Source organism: Rhinoraja longicauda, chromosome 26 (assembly GCF_053455715.1).
Source record: "Rhinoraja longicauda isolate Sanriku21f chromosome 26, sRhiLon1.1, whole genome shotgun sequence".
Lineage (NCBI taxonomy): Eukaryota > Metazoa > Chordata > Chondrichthyes > Rajiformes > Arhynchobatidae > Rhinoraja > Rhinoraja longicauda.
Window position 1 is genome coordinate 27,466,278 of NC_135978.1, and position 19,898 is coordinate 27,486,175.

General features: G+C 41.1%; 1 protein-coding gene across 1 annotated transcript in view; it reads right to left on the minus strand.

Moving 5' to 3' along the window:
* Positions 1-962: 962 nt before the first annotated feature.
* Positions 963-19,898, minus strand: part of akap1b (A kinase (PRKA) anchor protein 1b) — a 47,535-nt gene continuing 28,599 nt past the window's right edge. Inside the window, exons 3-12 of the mRNA XM_078422002.1 lie at positions 15,687-15,826; positions 14,786-14,912; positions 11,015-11,139; positions 7,949-8,125; position 7,542; positions 5,962-6,112; positions 5,229-5,296; positions 4,214-4,287; positions 2,529-2,591; positions 963-1,407 (exon numbers count right to left, since the gene is read on the minus strand). Coding sequence (XP_078278128.1) covers positions 1,345-1,407; positions 2,529-2,591; positions 4,214-4,287; positions 5,229-5,296; positions 5,962-6,112; position 7,542; positions 7,949-8,125; positions 11,015-11,139; positions 14,786-14,912; positions 15,687-15,826 — 989 coding nt within the window. The 3' untranslated portion in view covers positions 963-1,344. The remainder of the gene's footprint in view (positions 1,408-2,528; positions 2,592-4,213; positions 4,288-5,228; positions 5,297-5,961; positions 6,113-7,541; positions 7,543-7,948; positions 8,126-11,014; positions 11,140-14,785; positions 14,913-15,686; positions 15,827-19,898) is intronic.

A 19,898-nucleotide genomic window follows, 5' to 3' on the forward strand; every position in this document is an offset into this window, starting at 1 on the left:
AAAATACGATTGGTGTGGTTCAGGGAGCTGGGGCACCTGGCAAAGTGGCTGGAGAAAGAAGTATCCAAAGGGTCCGGACACTAAACGTCACCTATCCATCTTCTCCAGAGATTTACTTTAGACTTGAGAAATAGGTCCTTCGGCCCACCTTTGGCCTGACCAGCCATCACTCCGTACACTAGCACTACCCTGCACATTGGGGACAAATTACAATTTCACTGAACCCAATTAACCTACGAAACTGGACAACTTTAGAATGTGTAAGGAAACTGGAGCACCTGGAGAAAACCGATGCGGTTACTAAGAGAATGTACAAACTGCTGCGCCACGCTGAAAAACTGCAAGCCCATTTTAATGGGACTGCTGATCTGCAATGCCGTGACTCGTATTTGAACCAAGGCTGCTGCAGCCACAAGACAAATTACTAACCACTATCCGATCACTGCAAACTACATGGGTGCTAGATATGGCTGGTTCATTTTTAAGAACAAAAGGAGCAATAAGCTTCTCATCTGCAGCCACCATTGGACACAAGGACATATTTAGTCTAACCACAGAACACATGGGGGTTGCAATGGAATATCTCAAAAGCATTTGCTTCTAGTTTGCAAATTGGAACTCGGGACAAACCACAGCAAGAAACTAGTTTCAGCTGGCAGGTTTGTTAGACAAACATTTTGGAATTCCAGTTTCTTAGGATTGCATATCCATTAGGAATTACAAGGTTTGGGTTTAAGCAGTTCCAAAGACAGCAGTTCAAACAGTGGACTACTGCCTCCCTGCTGCAATAAAGCAGCACTTCAAGTGTGTGTGAATATCCTGAAGGGAACGAAGCTTCATTATAGTAAGCTAGGGGCATCACTGACCTTTCTAGCTGATTATGCACAAATCCCAAATGTGTCAGTGGACAACACACACTTCCTTCTTATTGGAAATACAAAAATCACAAGTGACAAAACAAATGAGAAGCTCCAAGCTATAATTTTAAAAAAAAACACCACACAAGCTGAATTCTGTCAGTTTTTTTTGGGTACTTTTTACAGGTCTGTACAGCCAAGTAGCAAAGAATTCATTGATCACAATATCATTCCATTCAAGTAATCTAGCAAACCTATTCTGTACAATGACAAGGTTTCTTTTAAATATCAAATTAATCAGACAAGACATAACCGCGTGACAATCACTTACCTATAGATTCCATAATTTTGAAAAAGTTCCCTTTATGTACTGTGAGATCTTACAAAATATTAATACAATGACTTATATACACATCTGCATAGCGAGCAAATGATTGAATTACAATGCAGTGCAAAATGAGTTAGAAAAATGGCCTCCATCTGCAGACTAGTAGCTCTCCATCCACTGTGCATGTCCTTTTTCCACTAGGATTTGATTCAAGAACAAGACCTTGGGGAGAAAATAGAAAATAGTTACCCTCCAGATAGTACACGTGTGGGTACTTCCTCCAGCTCTTTGGAGATCTCCAATCATTGAACAATATAGACCACACTTAAACTTTGCTCAAGTGATCTGATCTAATTTTTGAATCAAATGCCTATCTTGCTCTTCAGTCAAATTAATTTCAACATAATCTTAGACATCCAGTGGACTATAACTATACAAACTATTAAACCTTCAATTATACAGTTAATCTCAAATTTGACAAACATTTTGGACCCAGAGACAGAAAAATAGGCCATTCAGCCCATTATACGGCAGAGCAGACTCGATCATGGCCGATCTAGATTTCCCTCCACCCAATTCTCCCGACTTCTCTCCGTAACCTTTGATGCCCTTACTAATCAAGAATCTATCTCCACTTACCAAAAACCCAATGATTTGGCCTCCACAACTGTCTGGGCCAATGATTTCTACAGATTCACCAAGTTCTGGTTCAAATAAATTCCTCCTCGCCTCCATTCTAAAGGTACATCCTTTTATTCTCCGGTCGTGCCCTCTTGTCCTGCTCTCTCCTACTACTGAAAACATCCCTGCACATCCATTCTATCTCAGCCATTAATTTTTTTTCTTGGCAATAATGCATAAAGATTGCATCAGGTTAAAAGTGGGCAGAGAATTTGCTTCACTGGATAACTCCTCATGGCACAGATCAGCACTCAAAATGGCAACTTTACCGCTAGGCCACTGTACCCCAGTGGTAGGCTTGCTGTTCACTATATTATCTGTACAAGGGCAAGGGGCCGGAGAATGGGGGCAGCAAACTGATGGGCATAAGAGAAAATAGTTATTGGGAAATAAGTGAAGCAAAGGTATTGCTCTTGGAACTGCCATAGTCTTGGCAGGCTGAATAATCAGAGAAGTTCCAATTGATTTGCTACAGTATACCATCCTAGGAGGAAGACATGCTTGATCCCTTCACCATTTTAGTAGTCTCAGCTGAACTCGCACACCAACACTTTGTCTAAACCTCAATACAAATCTACCACACAATGTGATCAAGGGACTTTTTTTAGAAAAGTGTACCACTTAAAACCACTTTGGGTTGTTAGATACAAGGTACAACTTACCTTATCACCAGCTAGACTCCACAAGTGTATGAGAGGCATTCCACTGTTATCATAACCAGTTACCTGAAAACAGAAATGATAACCAGTGATTATCTTAACAGGATTGTGTACAATTAATAGTTTGCCTACAATTTGTTTCCTAGCACCATGAAAGATACAAGACATTGTTCTTCATATCAGTATGCCTTTTGTATTGACCATGATAATGTCCCTTGACAAGGGACAAGATACATTTTTCATACATGGCCAAACACAAACATGGGAAAGTTGACATTTTATATTTCTTTAAACATTACACCATTGAATTAGCTTGTATTTCAATTTGATTTACTGATCTTTGATTCATAACTCTTAATGCCTAATGGAAGATTGTTTTTTGTTTCACTGACAACGCCAGAATAGACTGCACTTGAAATACACACCACCCTTGGTAGCACATACCCTGATATCACCTGGCACATCTCATTCTAACAAAGGTCACATCACTACTTTACCAGCAATCAACCCTTTCCCACCTAATAGAGTAGATCAAGAGACAAACCCATGCCTAGAAACAAGGTTCACCCGCTCATTTGTCCAACATGAGAATGTTGTGCCCCTTCCAGCCCGTGTCCTTACAATCAAGCTGTCAGGTCAAGATGCAAAAGCAAGGATAGAAATTATTTACTGGGCAAATCATTTTGGGACATAGCAATGGATTCCAGCAACTAGTGTTCAAAGTCCACCTTTATTCTTCATAAGATTCTCACTTTGGATTTCTCAGCTCCACTTTTACATTAAAGAACAACTCTAGTTCAACTAACAAGTGCAAATAATCAAGGACAATCAAACGGAATAGCAAAAATAATGCATGTGGATGTTAAATATTAAGCTAAAATCCCAATAGAAAATGGAGGGAAGAAAGTCTATAGATAAAATTTGCTGAAGTGAGTAGTCTCAAGTCAGAACTAACAAAATAGGCTTGCAACACAAGCAGTAAATGGCCACTAAAATGGTCACTGGGCATCGCTCTCGGTGGTGATCTCAGAAGTGTACAAAATTCTTATGGGGTTGAACAATAGAAGCAGCAATGATCTATCCTCTGGCTGATGTGCCTGGTAGGGTTCTGCAATTTAGGGCAGATAAAATAGGACAGACATGGCTGTGACATACTCACCAAGTCCTGTACAGCTGCCATGTAAAAATGTGAATCCTGAGAGAATGAAGGTGTATAGCATTGATTTAAAAGATCTACCTTTCCAAGTGGCAGAGCTGGCACAACAGCTAAATAGCCACTATATACTTTTACTGCTCGTGTTCACAAACAGTGGAATTGAGACAAAGCAGATAGCTATGTATGTCCTTGATGGTTGTATGAAACGGTCTAGGAAAGTGTTCCATAAAAAGGAAATCCACAATACTCACTAATTCACAGAGGGTGGTGGGTATATGGAACGAGTTGCCAGAGGTAGTAGTTGAGGCAGGTACTATAACATTTAAAAGACAATTGGACAGGGAAAAGGATAGGAAAGGTTGAGAGATATGGACCAAAAGGGCAAGAGGGATGAGTGCAGATGGAACATTTTGGTTGGCATGGGCAAGTTGGTTTGAAGGTTTATGTTGTACGACTATGACTAGTTTCTTTCTTTGTAAAGCAGAAAGTCGAAGCTTTGAAAGCGAGCAGCCATCTTCCAACCAATTATTACCTGGGCAAGTAAAGCTGCACCACGTGTCATTTCATCCATTGCCGCGTTCGCTTCTTCTGAGAACTGGTCCTCATCTATAAAGCACGAAAAGCAACGTCACAAATTTTACTTAAAAAGTTGAAAGTATATGCATTAATCATAGTGGTGAAAGACACCCAAGATAGATTAAACACAGGAGGTTCTTATTTATCCATGGGACGTGGTCATTACATTCCATCTCCCCACTCCCATCTAGCAGAAGGTACACATGAAAGTGTGCACACCAAACTCAGGAACAGTCCCCCCCCCCCCCCCCCCCCCCATTAACAGGCTTCTGAATATTCCTTCCATAAGCTAGGATACTGCTCAATTTACCTCTACCACATTATCGACATTGGACTTTGTCAATGGAACTGATGTACCACAATGCTGAGAACTATATCCTGCACTCTATGTTCCCCTTTGCTCTGCCCGTTGTACTCTAGTTCGGCCGGATTATGAAAGTGTTACCCGATTTCATGGGATAGCATGTTAAAAAAACATCGCTGCACCCAAGTTCACACAGCAATAAGAAACCTAAACCTACCAACAAGCCAACATTTATTGCCATTTGACTGCCATTTGAAGAACATGGTAGCGAGACACCTTATTGAACAGTGTTTCAAAGTTGGGTAGGGAGCTCCAGGATTTAAACCCAGACTACAAAGGAACAGCAATTACCAAGTTCACTGAATATCACCAATTGATTTATAATGAACATAACTGGAACATGTGTTTTGCAGCATTTTTACAGCTGGAGACCCGAGAGAGGGACCTTGCAGATCTTTTCCCTCCAAGTACTGAAAAGTCACCATAATGCAAAATGAAATATTGGTGCTCAGTACATTAACACACAGGGTAATTATGTAGCCTGCAGTACAAAATATAATTAAATATTAACTTGCAACTTGGGCAGATGTGTTTGAATAGCATATTAATAGACCTCAGGCCAAGTTCCAATTGTAGGCTCTGAAAGTACTTGCCATTGATTGCTTACCTGGGAGGGGCATTATATTATCCAGCAAGACTTCAGTCCCTTGGAAAGGGAGTGACACAAAGTCAGACCTATTCAAAGAAAGTGAAAAAGACAATGTTTGCAATAAATACAATTTTAACTCTTGTCTCTGGAACATGGCTAGAATCGTTAACCTTCTGATTCAGAGGAAAATTAACGTAACTAGGTGCTTTAGAACACTGAACCCAACCCAATGGTGGAGGTACTGCACTAAAGGCATCATGCCACATTATTGATGCAGATTTTTTTTTAGACAGCAAAACTTTAATTTCGTTAATCAGGTCATTATTCTGAATTTTCCAGAATTCAAATCAATTTGCAATTACAATCAAACCATTTGGAAGAGATTTCCTCCACTTATACAACTCTTAATGGCAACATGTCAAGCAGATAAAATGCATTTTTAATAGAAGTTTTAGCATTGAGCAAATTAATTCCAGAATGATTGCTGGTCGATCCATGCAAGGTTTGTGTTGTCAGCAGCATGTCAGTGTGGATACCCTTGCAAATGACAAACTTTATTGTTGCCATGATTTGAAGCGTGCACATGTGAAATGGCAAATTTCATTTTGATTGCATTTTGAGAATGAGAGCTGATGCAACCGAGTTCAAGTGATTGAAAACACTTTGCTTGGCCATGCACCAAATGATTTGGGCTCAGATTATTAAATTACCTGTGGTTAAACTGTATACTCAAGCAAAGGCAGTACATCACCTGATTTGTCGTAACGCTTCGATTTTAACTCGTTCATAGCCACCGTAGTCAACGTAACGGACTTCAACTTCATTCGTTTCTTCAAAAAAGGCAACAACCTGCGCCCTCCACCAGGCACCTTCTCCCGCTGGAGCTGCACAGATTATACCAACTGTAGGAGTGAAGAGAAGCACGGCAAGTTCTTTTGAGCACCACTATAGTGGCAGTGAAAGCAAATATTACGCTGTGGCGTGAACGTTTGAATGGGTTATGGTCGTCCAAGTGATGAAAACAGACCGGCAGATCAAATTCCACTTACAAAACTGAACAGCACCACCTGACACAGAATTGCAACACTAAAAACAGGCCTTTAAGAGGAACCTGCCCATGCCTCCCCTCCCACTATTTCCTTTTGACAGGGATAGCCATTTTGGCTTCATGACACTATCCCAGTTGAGTCATTATAAATATTACCTTACCTACATTCAATCAACTCCTCCCATTCATCTACAGTCAAGGGACTATTTACAGTGACCACTTATCCTACCAGTGCCATTTTGGGTTGCAACAATCCAGAATACATGTTTACATGGAGAACATGCAGACTCCGAGACAGATGTCAGGATTTAATTTGGGGAGGTCACTGGAGCCGTGAGTCAGAGGTCTATTTGCTATGCAACTGTGCCACCCCTTGGACTGAAGCTCACTGTCCGGGAAGAGATGACCAGACGGTGCCTGATTAGGAAGTTCTGTTCTTTTCATATCAGGTAACTAATTCAAAGGTGTTGCAAATGGAACATGCCAGTACTAAAACAGTGCAAAAGTTACATCCACAGAGGCCAAATTTCTACATTGCAGTCTCACTATTGGAAGCAGATCGCACTTTCTGGGCAAGGATAATTTACTGGCATGCCATGTTTGGGAGACTGGTAGTGAAATTATGCCCGGTACCAAGGCTAAACTGATGCATCACATGCTTTATTACACCAAAGAGACAATAGTAGGAACTGCAGATGCTGGTTTAAACCAAAGGTGGACACAAAAAGCTGGAGCAACTCAGATTGAAGGGCCTTGACCCGAAACATCACCCATTCCTTCTCTCCAGAGATGCTGCCTGTCCCGCTGAATTACTCCAGCTTTGTGTCTACAGTGATAGAATTAAAGGCACTGAAAGATAATCTTGGACAAGTCTAGGGGCAGGGAAGGGTAGATGACAGTTTTCTTCAACTGGTCAGACAGTACAGATGGCAGGGTTTAACTGGCAATAGCACTCAGGAGAATGCTACTGCTGGCATTTAACATTTGCTATATCACACATTCCTGCTATCCTCAGTAATTTGCAGGTGCTACGGTGTCTTATACTTTAGAATTTATAACCAAAGCAAGAAGTCCCCCATCTCCAAGCAATGTGGAACCTTTGACTTAATTTGCTCCCATCAAGGACATTCATAAATAGCAATTTTGATTGAAGTGCCCAAGGACATGAAATAATACCACTGGCTAGTGACGTGAACTGTCAGCAACACTATATCTAAACTAAACTTTCAATTGCCCGATTTTTAGGGGAGCAGCGAAGGGCAGCACAGTGGCAGGGTTGCTACCCTACAGTGCCGGAGACCCAGCTTCGATTCAGACAATGGGTGCTGTCTCGACTGAGTTTGTGACTTCTCCCCGTGACCGTGTGGGTTCGCGTGGGTTCCCCCGGGTGTTAATGTTTCCTCCCACATTCCAAAGACATAGATTCGTGGGTTAAATTGGCTTCGGTAAAAATTGTACATTGTCCCTAGTGGGTAGGATCGTGTTAGTGTGATCACTAGTCGGGGCAGACTCAGTGGGCCAAAGAGTACATGTTGTATCTAAACCAAACTATTTTCGACCCACAGACGTCAATAGACGACCATTCAACAAGGTCCATGTTAAGGTACACATTAATATGCACAATAAACTTCTTCCAGCTCTACCATAAATTCACAACATGCCCAGGTTAGCAAGGAGATAATGACTTAACTTCCAAGGGAGGAGTTAGCGTTGGGATTCCTGGCTGCGAGTAGAGAAGAAACATTTGTTGATCCATGTTGCGTAATATGTGGCATGTTGGATGCGTGTGCTGCTGCACAAACATGTGTCCTGCATTGACGATATTCACCACCAACACGTCGACCGTCACGCCATCTGGAAGCATGAGCTGCACACAAGACAGTTAAAACTCAGCCAGACACTAAAGCGTCTAACAAGACTCCAAATCAATCCAAGTACATTTACACATCTCCTCATTTGAGGCTTTTATGCTTGTCAAGAAGGGTTTCTGCAACTTCAACCCACAATTTGTTTTAAAAGTCCAATAATTCACTTGACAACTGATCTTCAGAGAACCATGTCACAGCATGCAAGCTTTTAACACTGCACATTTGAGACCATCCCCTGTGGGGAGCTTTCAAAACGACTTGCCATGACTGGTGACATTTAGTTTTCAACCTTCAACCGATTTTATTGGTTACTACTATTTGTTAATTTATGCAATATTCCAGCAAATAAGCGAAATAGTCCAAAATTAGATTAATTCAATTGTTGAGATATTGCCATTTGCTTGAAGATCTTGGTCACATTCTCTAATTGCTCAAGTTTACTTCCACTGTTTCTTCATTTCAATCTATCTCCTGGCCTGGAAAATCCTGCAGGTTTATGACCATTGCAACATTTAAAATCAAACTAAGATCACCTGTGTGGTGGCTTTAAAAATATATTTTATTTTAGAACCATAGTTGCAAGCCTCAGGCAACTTCTGAAGACACATAAAACATCACCTGTTCATGCTCTCCGGCAATGCTGGCTGATCCCACTCCATCTGAAATCCCCGATGTCCGCCCATTCTTGGAACAAGTCTAACCACTCAAGTTACTTGTGAATTTAAGTCTAATAGATAAATGTCATGTCTGAAGTCTCAAAATAAATTAAGTTCAGCATGGTGAACAGTGGGCGGCACAGTGGCGTAGCGGCAGAGTTGCTGCCTTACAGCGCCAGAGACCCGGGTTCGATCCAGACTTCGGGTGCTGTCTGTATGGAGTTTGCACATTCTCTCCGTGACCGCGTGGGCTTTCTCAGAGATCTTCACTTTCCTCTCACACTCCAAAGACGTACAGGCTTGTAGGTAAATTGGCTTGGTATAAGACTAAATTGTCCCTGGTGGGTGTGGAATAGTGTTAATGTGCAGGCATCGCTGGTTGGTCTGGATTCGATGGGACGAAAGGCCTACTTCTGTGCTGTACCTTTAAACTAAACAGGAAACTATATACTATTTTAAGACCATGCTGAGAATTCAAACAGAAAATTTGTTTAGGCCTTCATGGGTAGACGGGGGTTTTACACAATGGAAGGATTATGGAATTAAAAATATGGGACAGCTTTATAAGGAAGGCACCTTTCTGACATTTCAGGAGTTGCAACAGACTTATGGTCTTCGTGGAAATGATTATTTCAGATATCTTCAACTTAGAGATTATGTAAAATCGAACTCCCAAAATTTTCGAATTAGAAATTCAGAAATTCTTGATGAATGTTGGAACAAACATCCTAATACAGAAAAATTAATATCTTATATATATAATATCTTATTAGACAGTGACATTCCCTCCACGGATTTATACAGACAAAAATGGGAAAAAGAATTAAACCAAGTAATTACGAAAGATACTTGGGAAGAAAGTTTGCAACAGATATATCAGTGTTCACTAAACGCCAGACATTCTCTAATACAATTTAAAGTAATACATAGGTTACACTATTCAAAAACAAAACTACATAAAATTTTCCAAAATATTTCACCTAAATGTGATAAATGTCAACATCTAGAAGCTACATTATTTCATATGTATGTAAACTGTATAAAAATTAAAAAATTCTGGGTAAATATTTTTAGCATAATATCTAAAGTAACCAGCACACAATTGGACCCAGATCCAAAATTAATTATACTCGGAATATTAGAATTAAATCAAACATTTAGAACAATACAAAGAAACTTTATGGATTACAGTTTAATAACAGGAAAAAAATTAATTCTAAAATTTTGGAAAGGCCCTACGGTCCCCACAATCAAAATGTGGATTGTAGAAATGACGGAGACCTTAAACGTGGAAAGAATCAGATTTTCCCTGTTGGACAAACAGGAACTATTCATTGGAATATGGTCCCCTTTTATTGATTACTTAAAGGGTCAGAATGGTTCAGCACAGGAGCCTGACTAGCACTCGGACGGAAGAATGGATGAAATGCTATACTTTGAAATGTACGAATATATCTCGAATGAAGTTGTTGTTATTTTAATAAATTTCTCCACTCTTCTTTAACTAACTTTGTCCTTATCTTTATAATTTGTTTTTGTTTTTGTTTTTATTTTGTTTCTCTCTCTTTTCCTTCTCTACTTCATCTATTTCTTTAGCTCTATCTAGTTTAAAAAAAAGGGGGTAAAAGGTATTGGAGACAATATAACAATAATTGACAATAGTATCAATTTAAAAATGTATGACTGTAAAGATGTACCTATCTCCAATAAAATTTATTTAAAAAAAAAAAAAAAAAAAAAAAAAAAAAAGAAATTTTGATTGTGAGAGAGAGACAGGCCTTGCCATTTTGTTTTCTTGACCAGAAATGGGACAACTAGGCAACAAGTTTTGGAAATACAGTAAATCCTCACGGTAACAGATCACATGAGGAAGATGGTGCCTGTTATAATTGAACATTGGGCTATGTTCAGTAAGGTTGGAAAAACAGCCAATAAACACACTACACAATTAACTGTAGAGGGCACAAAATCTAAAGTACAGATTTGGTCCGCTATACCAGAAATCTTAAGGTCTGTTAAAATGAGGGTTTACTGTATCAAGTTCTGCAATCTTATCTGGCAGGGTACTGGACATTGACATTAGTGGTTTAAATGGAATTGAACTCCATTACCAGTTGTTTAGAACAAAACTGAATGAGATTATAAACCTTCTGTAAATTATCAAACAGATGATATCAAAAACTTCATATCCATTGCAACCATAACTAGGTATAAATGCCAGGTAATGCTTACCCATGATGTTATGGGCAATGCTGGTAGTGGCAGTGAAGGAGGTGCAGCATATAGATTTGCGAGATCCAACTCTTTAAACTTCTTTCCAATCAGGTTAAGTGCTTTGTCTACCTGTTGTTGATTACCTGTTTCAGAGAAGAAAATGTTGATTAACTCATCATGGTGCAGTCAATTAAAAGCAAATGTGTCAACCAAATGCAAACAGAATTTACAGCAGAAGATGTTGGCAACATTACTGGAACAGCTCCCACCTCTCTCATACATGGTTCCACGAGATTTAGCTTCTCACAGATGAATGGAACCTCTAACATTCATGTGCAAAGCAGCTCCTCCTGCAATATAGCACTTGCACAACTGTTTAACATTGTGCCTAAACCCTTAACACTCCAAGCCCAGGCAGCTGAATGAAGCTGTAAAATTACCATCTTAGCCTGGGAGTTAAAAGCCAAAGGAATTAAACACATTACCTTGTAGATTTTGTCCTACAAATCCTTGGCTATAGAGAATTCTCAATTAGCTAATGTCTGAAGACAATTATACTGAAGTCTGCCAAGCATGTCAGACTACAGTGCATTAGAAATGTGCTACATCACCAAAAATCATACAGGACTCCAACTAGCCATTACATTGAGCTGTTATGAACAAACTACACTGAACTAGTTCAAATTGAAAAATAATGTGCTGAAGTGAGAAAAACAAGCCATAATCCTAAATTAATATCCAATTTGATCAAACTGTTTAACACATTGTTCAATTATCCTGGACCTACCAATTACAAAACAGATTAAATTAGTCCCAACATACCAGAGGCTTTGGCAGATTATTCGATCTGCATGTCAATTCCAAATATAAACCACAATTGCCCTTAAATGGAAGAATTAACAAGCAGGCACTTACATGCAAGAGTTCTGGAGGAAAGGAATCATTGGAGCTAATCATGTGATTAGCAAGAATGGTACCATTGCCTGGAGCTTACTAATCAAGAATTAGAACGGGACGGCACAGTGCCGCAGCGGTAGAGTTTCTGCCTTACACCCAGGTTCAATTCTGACTTGATTGGTGTTCCGAGGTCAGTTGCAGGACATAGTGTCTGAGCAATGGCTGGCGGAGAAGAGGGATAGCACATTCATGGTCCGTGCACCAGGTTCAAGGAGTGGGCTCCTGGAGGCTCCACAGCACCATGGGACTCAATTAGATGGGATGGCGTTCCAAGTGCACAGAATAGATGCGGTTTGCTGGGGCAGTGGCGGAGAAGGACATCGACACATCACCTAGCCAGGGTGACCCTTGCAACTCCAACCCTGTGCCGCCTCCCAGACAACAGGCCTTTATAGCCAACTTAAGACTTTATAATCATGTTAAAGTTCTAGGAGCAGAATTAGGCCATTCGGCCCATCAAGTCTACTCTGCAATTCACTCACAGCTGATCTATCTTTCACTCTCAACCTCATTCTCCTGCCTCCTTCCCATAACCCCCGGCACCATATAGTGAGCAAATTTGGGCCCCATATCAGAGGATGTGCTAGCTCTGGAGAGGGTCCAGAGGAGGTTAACAAGAATGATTCCAGGAATGAGTGGGTTAGCATACGAGTGCTTGACAGCACTGGGCCTCTACTCACTGGAGTTTCGAAGGTTGAGTGGGGACCTCATTGAAACTTACAGAATAATGAAAGTCATGGATAGAGTGGACCTGGAATGGATTTTTCCCACTGGTGGGAGAGTCTAGGACCAGAGGTCATAGCCTCAGAATTAAATGGCACTCTTTCAGAAAGGAGGTGAGGAACTTATTTATTCAGAGGATAGATAATCTGTGGAACTGATTGTCGCAAAGGCCAAGTCAGTGGACATTTTTAAGGGAAAGATAGACAAACTCTTGATTAGAACGGTGTCAAGGGTTATGGGGAGAAGGCAGGAAAATGGGATTAGACAATAGGTGCACGAGTAGGCCATTTGGCCCTTCGAGCCAGCACCTCCATTCAATGTGATCATGGTTGATCATCCACAGTCAGTACCTCGTTCCTGCCCTCTCCCCATACTCCCTGACTCTGCTATCATTAAGAGCTCTATCTAACTCTCTCTTGAAAGCATCCAGAGAATTGGCCTCCACTGCCTTCTAAGGCAGAGAATTCCACAGATTTACAACTGAGTGAAAAAGTTTTTCCTCATCTGTTCTAAATGGCCTACCCCTTATTCTTAAATTGTGGCCCCCTGGCTCTGGACTCCCCCAACATTGGGAACATGTTTCCTGCCTCTAGCGTGTCCAATCCCTTAATAATCTTATATGTTTCAATAAGATCCCCTCTCATCTAAATTTTAGTGTATACAAGCCCAGTCTATCCAGTCTTTCAACATAAGACAGTCCCGCCATTCCAGGAATTAACCTAGTGAGCTGAGCCTACGCTGCACTCCCTCAATAGCAAGATTGTCCATCCTCACATTTGGAGACCAAAACTGCACACAGTACTCCAGGTGTGGTCTCACTAGGGTGCTGTACAACTGCAGAAGGACCTCTTTGTTTCTCTACTCAACTCTTGTTATGAAGGCCAATATGCCATTAGCTTTCTTCACTGCCTGCTGACTTTCAGTAACTGATGAACATGAACACCCAGATCTTTGTACTTCCCTTTTCCTAACTTGACACCATTCAGATAATAACCTGCCTTCCTGTTCTTACTACTAAAGTGGATAACCTCACATTTATCCACATTAAACTGCATCTGCCATGCATCTGCCCACTCACACAACCTGTCCAAGTCACCCTGCATCCTCATAGCATCTTCCTCAGTTCACACGGCCACCCAGCTTTGTGTCATCTGCAAATTTGCTAATGTTACTTTTAATCCCTTCATCCAAGTCATTAATCTATATTGTAAATAGCTGTGGCAAATAGGAGGCAGAGATCAACCATGATTGAATGGCAGATTAGAATCGATCATCCGAATGACCTAATTCTACTCCTATAACTTGTGAACTTATGAATCAAGAATCTATCCACCTCTGCCTTAAAAATATCCATTAACTTGGACTCCACAGCTTTGTGGTAACGATTTCTACAAATTCATCACCCTATATTTTAAACAAATCTGAACTCTAGTACAAGATGGCACCAGAAACAATGACTCTCGTGTGCCGTCTCAGTAATCTACTATGATTGCACTCTTGTACTTAATTATAATTGTGCTTAATGTATATAATGTAGACAAGTACCATTTAACTTCATCACTCATGTTGCAAGTACAGTCATTACTATTCAGATGCAACCAGCAAGATTACAGGCAAGTAATAAGACAACCTTTTAAATAGTTTGATACACAAAGTGGAAGGTGACTTTTAAGATGGTGCTGTTGAATCACATGCATAGGAGCCCTTTAGGAAAAAATCAATCACCCACCCAAGCACTGAGATTCCTGCATTAACTGTAATCACTTTAGTATCCACAAAAACAAAATGCAAGCATCCTCAATCCCTGGGGAATATCTGATGTTAGTCAGGACAATCGACGAGAAACCCCATTTTGATAGACACCAGATATCTGTGCGCCTACGAAAAGGCAGACTCTCGTGATATGAAAACTGACACATCTGTGTAATACTGCCTCAGTCGAGCAGTCATTGACTTGTAAAATTGTATGCCTTGAGTGAGACTCGGTCTTTGACTAAAATGGCCGGAATATTCCCCATGCCCGACAACCTGCAGGCAAAACAGTTCTGCAATATGCCAGCCTACACAAAAGGACAGAATAAAGCTAAGAAATAAACACTCCTGGCCTACCTTCTATATGGCAGATCTGGAAATCTTGCGTGTAAGGCAATGTGGATATGTAAATCTTGGCACCAGAGGTCTGCTTCAAGAAACTCACATACCGCCCTTGCTTGCCAATTAACCGTCCAACTAGATGCTGTGAACACAAAGAAAGGCCAGTGAATAGAAAGTTACGGGCAGAGTATTGTGCCCATGAACATTACCAGAAAAATGTCACAGTAGCGGTGGTAGGAACAGCATTTGCTGTTCAATTGTTTAACCTGGCAGTGAGGTGTAGTGAGCAAAAGATGTTTAGTGTAAATAACGGCTAACTCTCTTTTTGCAGCCTCCATCCTTTCCCTGACTGTCACCTTGCAACACCACCAATAGGGATCAGAAGTCCAGCTAAAAGATGATTCAGAGGTTTATCTGTAATAGCAGTTGTTTTCCACATGGTGACCTCAGTGGATCTTTAGAAGCATTGAGCTTGACCAGGATAACATTTTGCACTACTTGCAGATTAAAAACAAATACAGAAGTTCAGTCAAGGTGAAACAAGTAAAGTGGACTAAACAATTTGCATCCTGAATATTTTTATGTTAAGGTTTCAGGAACAAGTGGAAAACAGCATCATTTACTTTCCCCATGTCCCAAGTAAATTCAATGTTGAGTGCTTAATCATTCAAAATCCATAATAGGACAATCTCCGAACGTCATGAACATAACATTAAAGGACAAAAAGTACAGGAGTAACTGAACAGGTCAGGCAGTATCTCTGGAGAACATGGATAGGCGACGATTCAGGTTGAGGCCCTGCTTCAGAGTGGATTTGGGTGGGAGGGAAATAGAGGAAAGAAAGCAGGAATAGAAGGGAGACAGGACAAAGCGTGCCAGGGTGGACATGGGCAGGGGGGAGCGGACATTGTTTTACCTTCGGCACCTGTATCTCCCAGATGGTAAACTCAGTTTTGTCTTTTGTAGTGCTTGGAGCAATGCCATCTCTGTTCTGACCTTCTGCACCACCCGCAGTACAGCCACTGTCACTCGAATCCATGCTGTTTACATCAGAACCTGGCAAATACATTGAAAAAAATTAAACCATTAGACATTGTTAGTAAGCTAAATTAGCAAATATGTTGTTGTGGAACAATTTAAATGTTTTAAAATTGGAGTACACACAATTGTACTGTCCCCAACATTTGTAATGTGTAATTGCAGATCCACCCCTGTGACCGGCACATAGAGTTGGTTGCCTGGGTTGGGTGCCATCTTGGCTTTAATAACTACTATGGAGCTCACTGTCTAGACTGCCAAAGAACCAGATCACTGCCCAGCATCTTGATGTTGGAAGGCACCTTTTGATGCCTTCTGTGTGAACAATCTGTGTAAATCTGTGAGAAGGGTCTCATGGCCACTTAGCTCAGTTAGGCAGCCTGAGTTGACTTCTGTCTAAGATAGTCTTCCATCTTGAAGACCAGCTGCAGGTAAAGACTGCAAGGCAGGCCATTTTGTACAAAATGTGAGCTGACGAAAGGACGGGTTCAATAGATTTATAGACCATATCAAACAGTTAAATAAAATTGTTGGATGAACCTGTTGAGAAGAATCTCCAAAAGGAAATTAAAGATAACAGTTGAAGATCATTATTGAGGAGAACAGAGGTTGACCTGGAATCCCAAGACTTGGTGTCAGAATTTCAGTTGGATTGGCCTTAGAGATAAGTGCTTCCTGCTGGTGAATGTTACTTCAAACACACCCAAGGCAACTAATGGGAGTGACCAGACAAAAGTCATGATTCAACAAACTGGTGAAACAGGATCGAGAAAATAACCCTCTGCAAGGTCAAAATAATGGTAGTATTCTGGGCAACAGAAAATTCAGGAAGTGCCTTTATTTCACATAAGGATTCCCCATGAAAGGCAAAACAATTAGATAATTCAGCACCTATGCCAACTGCCAAAGGCACACTCTCCTTAAAGAGCCTCAAAAGGGTGACAGGCAACCTCCAGTTCAAATCAGTTTACAGCAGTGTTTGTATTGTGATGTTTGTGAATTAGCATTGGTCAGGAGTATACGAAAATAGATTGTCACCAACCTGTTACAGATTTACCAAGCTGGGGAGTGAAGTGGTCTGCCGATGATTGGAGACATCCATAAAGCCAAAGGTTTCATTTACTCTTTTTTTTTTAAACAAGCCTGCCCATTACAGTCATACCAATTGAAAAAACAGTTCCAAGTGTTCATTGAATTTCAGAAGCAGGCTTTAACATTTAAACCTATTTCTCCCCACTTCCAATTGTGGAAATAAATGGGCTGCTGTAGTGAACATTAATATTTAGCTTATTCTTAAACATTTGCCCAGTATAACATGCATCTACTAAGTGGCAAAACAAAAAAACACTATTGAAGATTTGGGTTAGATTAAGATTAGACATTTAGACTTGAAGCACAAAGTCTAAGAGGTCCGGCACAATTTCCATACACTGTTGGATCAAATATGCAAGCACCATCAGATCAGACACCTGTCTGTGTAGCTTGTTAGTTCAATGGCAGATCATCAACTTATTCAGCTTTGCACACCAAAAGCAGGAGAACAATTAGTAGCAGTGGAGATTGGGGGTATGAAAGAGGATGTTTGATCATTAGCCCTGACAAAATAGAAGAGCATCCAAGATCTCACCCCCATTGCTTCAGTAATACTGAGAAAACTGGGCGGCACGGTAGCGCAGCGGTAGAGTTGCTGCTTTACAGCGAATGCAGCGCCGGAGACTCAGGTTTGATCCTGACTACGGGTGCTGCACTGTAAGGAGTTTGTACATTCTCCCCGTGACCTGCGTGGGTTTTCTCCGAGATCTTCGGTTTCCTCCCACACTCCAAAGACGTACAGGTATGTAGGTTAATTGGCTGGGTAAATGTAAAAATTGTCCCTAGTGGGTGTAGGATAGTGTTAATGTACGGGGATCGCTGGGCGGCACGGACTTGGAGGGCCGAAAAGGCCTGTTTCCGGCTGTATATATATGATATGATATGATGATATGAATTCAGGAATGTGCAATCACTAAGGTTATACTACAGGTCCCCAATAGGCAGGAGTAAGAGTAGATAAGCACCCATTTAATGGAAAGATGTAGAAATGGGGTCATTGTGGTGAACAATCTCAGCTCCTCCAATGTTGACTGGAACTCCTAGAGTATTAGATGGGGAAGAATTTGTTAGTAACCCCAGAAGGGTTTCCAGAAAGTTTGTAGATAGGCCAATTACCGATTAGGTAATGTGCCCAGTTAGGTGATTAAGGTTTCATTCAGCGGGAGAACATTTTGGAAACAATGACCATAACTCTGGAAGTTTCAACGTCATGTATATGGATAAGGATGAGACTGGAACTTGGGTGAAAGTGCTAAATTGAGGAAGGCCAATTACAACACAAGGAAAGAACTGGATAAAGTATATTGGGGACAGCTGTCAGTGAACAAATCCACATCTGGCATACAAGTGCCTTTTAGTTTAGTAATCCAGCATGGAAACAGGCCCTTCGACCCACTAAGTCCATCAATCACCCATTCACAAAAGGACAGTGTTCGAGTAACTCAGCAGCCCGACATATGGAGAACATGGATAGGTGATGTTTCAGGTCAGGACCTTGCAGATCCATTCACACTAGTTGCATGCCGTTATCCCACTTTCTCATTCACGCCTTACACATTAGAGGTAATTTCACAAGCCAATTAACCGCCAAAGACATGTTCAGAGTCAGCATGTCCCCACGAGGATGAAAGACGAGGATAGCAAGGTTCAGAGACTGGATGTCAAGAGATATAGCAAACTTAGTAAAATAAGCTGTGCAAGGTTTAGGGAGCAGAGATCAGACAAGGCCTTTGAGAAGTAACTGAAGCAAGGAAGAATTAAGGGCTAAGAGCTACAAAATGTTCTTTGCAAGCAGGTTCAAGAGGAATCCCAAGACATGTATATTAGATGCAGGAGTATAGCCATGAAATTAGTAGGTCCATTTAAAGACAGATACATGCATGGATAATGCTGAGATTAAAGAGCCATATTTAATATTTTGGACCATATTAAGATGAAGGAATATCATTGGGCATCTTTAAAAGCTTTTCAGTTGCTAAGTCCCCTGTGCCTGATGGGATCTATTCCAGGGTACAGAGGGAAGATTGTTGGGGGCCTTGACAGATTTTGGAGTCTTTAACCACATGGTGAAGTGCCAGAAGATTGGAGAACAGCCAAAGTTCTTAGGAATGGGACATGCTGCAGCTTTAAAAACATGGACCCTTGTGATAGAGAGCAGCTGCCTTACAAATACATCAGAGTTTGACAGCGACAAAGATTTAAGATAGGGTAGTGGATGTAGTCTCTATGGACTAAAATCTCATACAAAGCCCTCGGTTTCTTCCTCGACCGCAGAACCAGCCAATTTACGTCTACCAAAACTCTCCTCCGCCTAGCAGAGCTGGTCCTTACCCTCAACAACTTCGACTCCTCCCACTTCCTCCAAATCCAAGGCGTAGCTATGGGCACTTGCATGGGCCCAGCTATGACTGCCTCTTTGTAGGGTGCGTCAAACAATCACCGTTCCAGGCGCACACTGGCCCCATCCCAGAACTCCACCTCCACTACATTGATGACTGCATTGGTGCTGCCTCCTGCACCCATGCAGAATGCACTGACTTCATCAACTTCACCAATTTCCATCCTGTACTCAAATTCACTTGGACCACCTCCAACATCCCCCTACCATTTCTAGATCTCACCGTCTCCATCACAGGAAACAGACTATTGACCGACATCTACTGCACTACTATTGTTGGTTTGTTTTATGTATGTGTATATATATATGTATATATACAGTATGTGTACTTGTAAATACACACTGAACTATTTTTTCTCTCGCTTATCATATTGTTTACGGTGTACTATGTTTACATATTCTGTTGTGCTGCAGCAAGTAAGGATGACATTGTTCTATCTGGGACACATGACAATAAAACACTTTTGACTCCCATAGCTATCTAGACTACAGTTCTTCCCATCCTGCTTCCTGGAAAGACCATTCCCAGCTCCCAATTCCTCCGTCTATAGCACATCTGCACCCAGGATGAGGTTTTCCATACCAGGGCATTGGAGATGT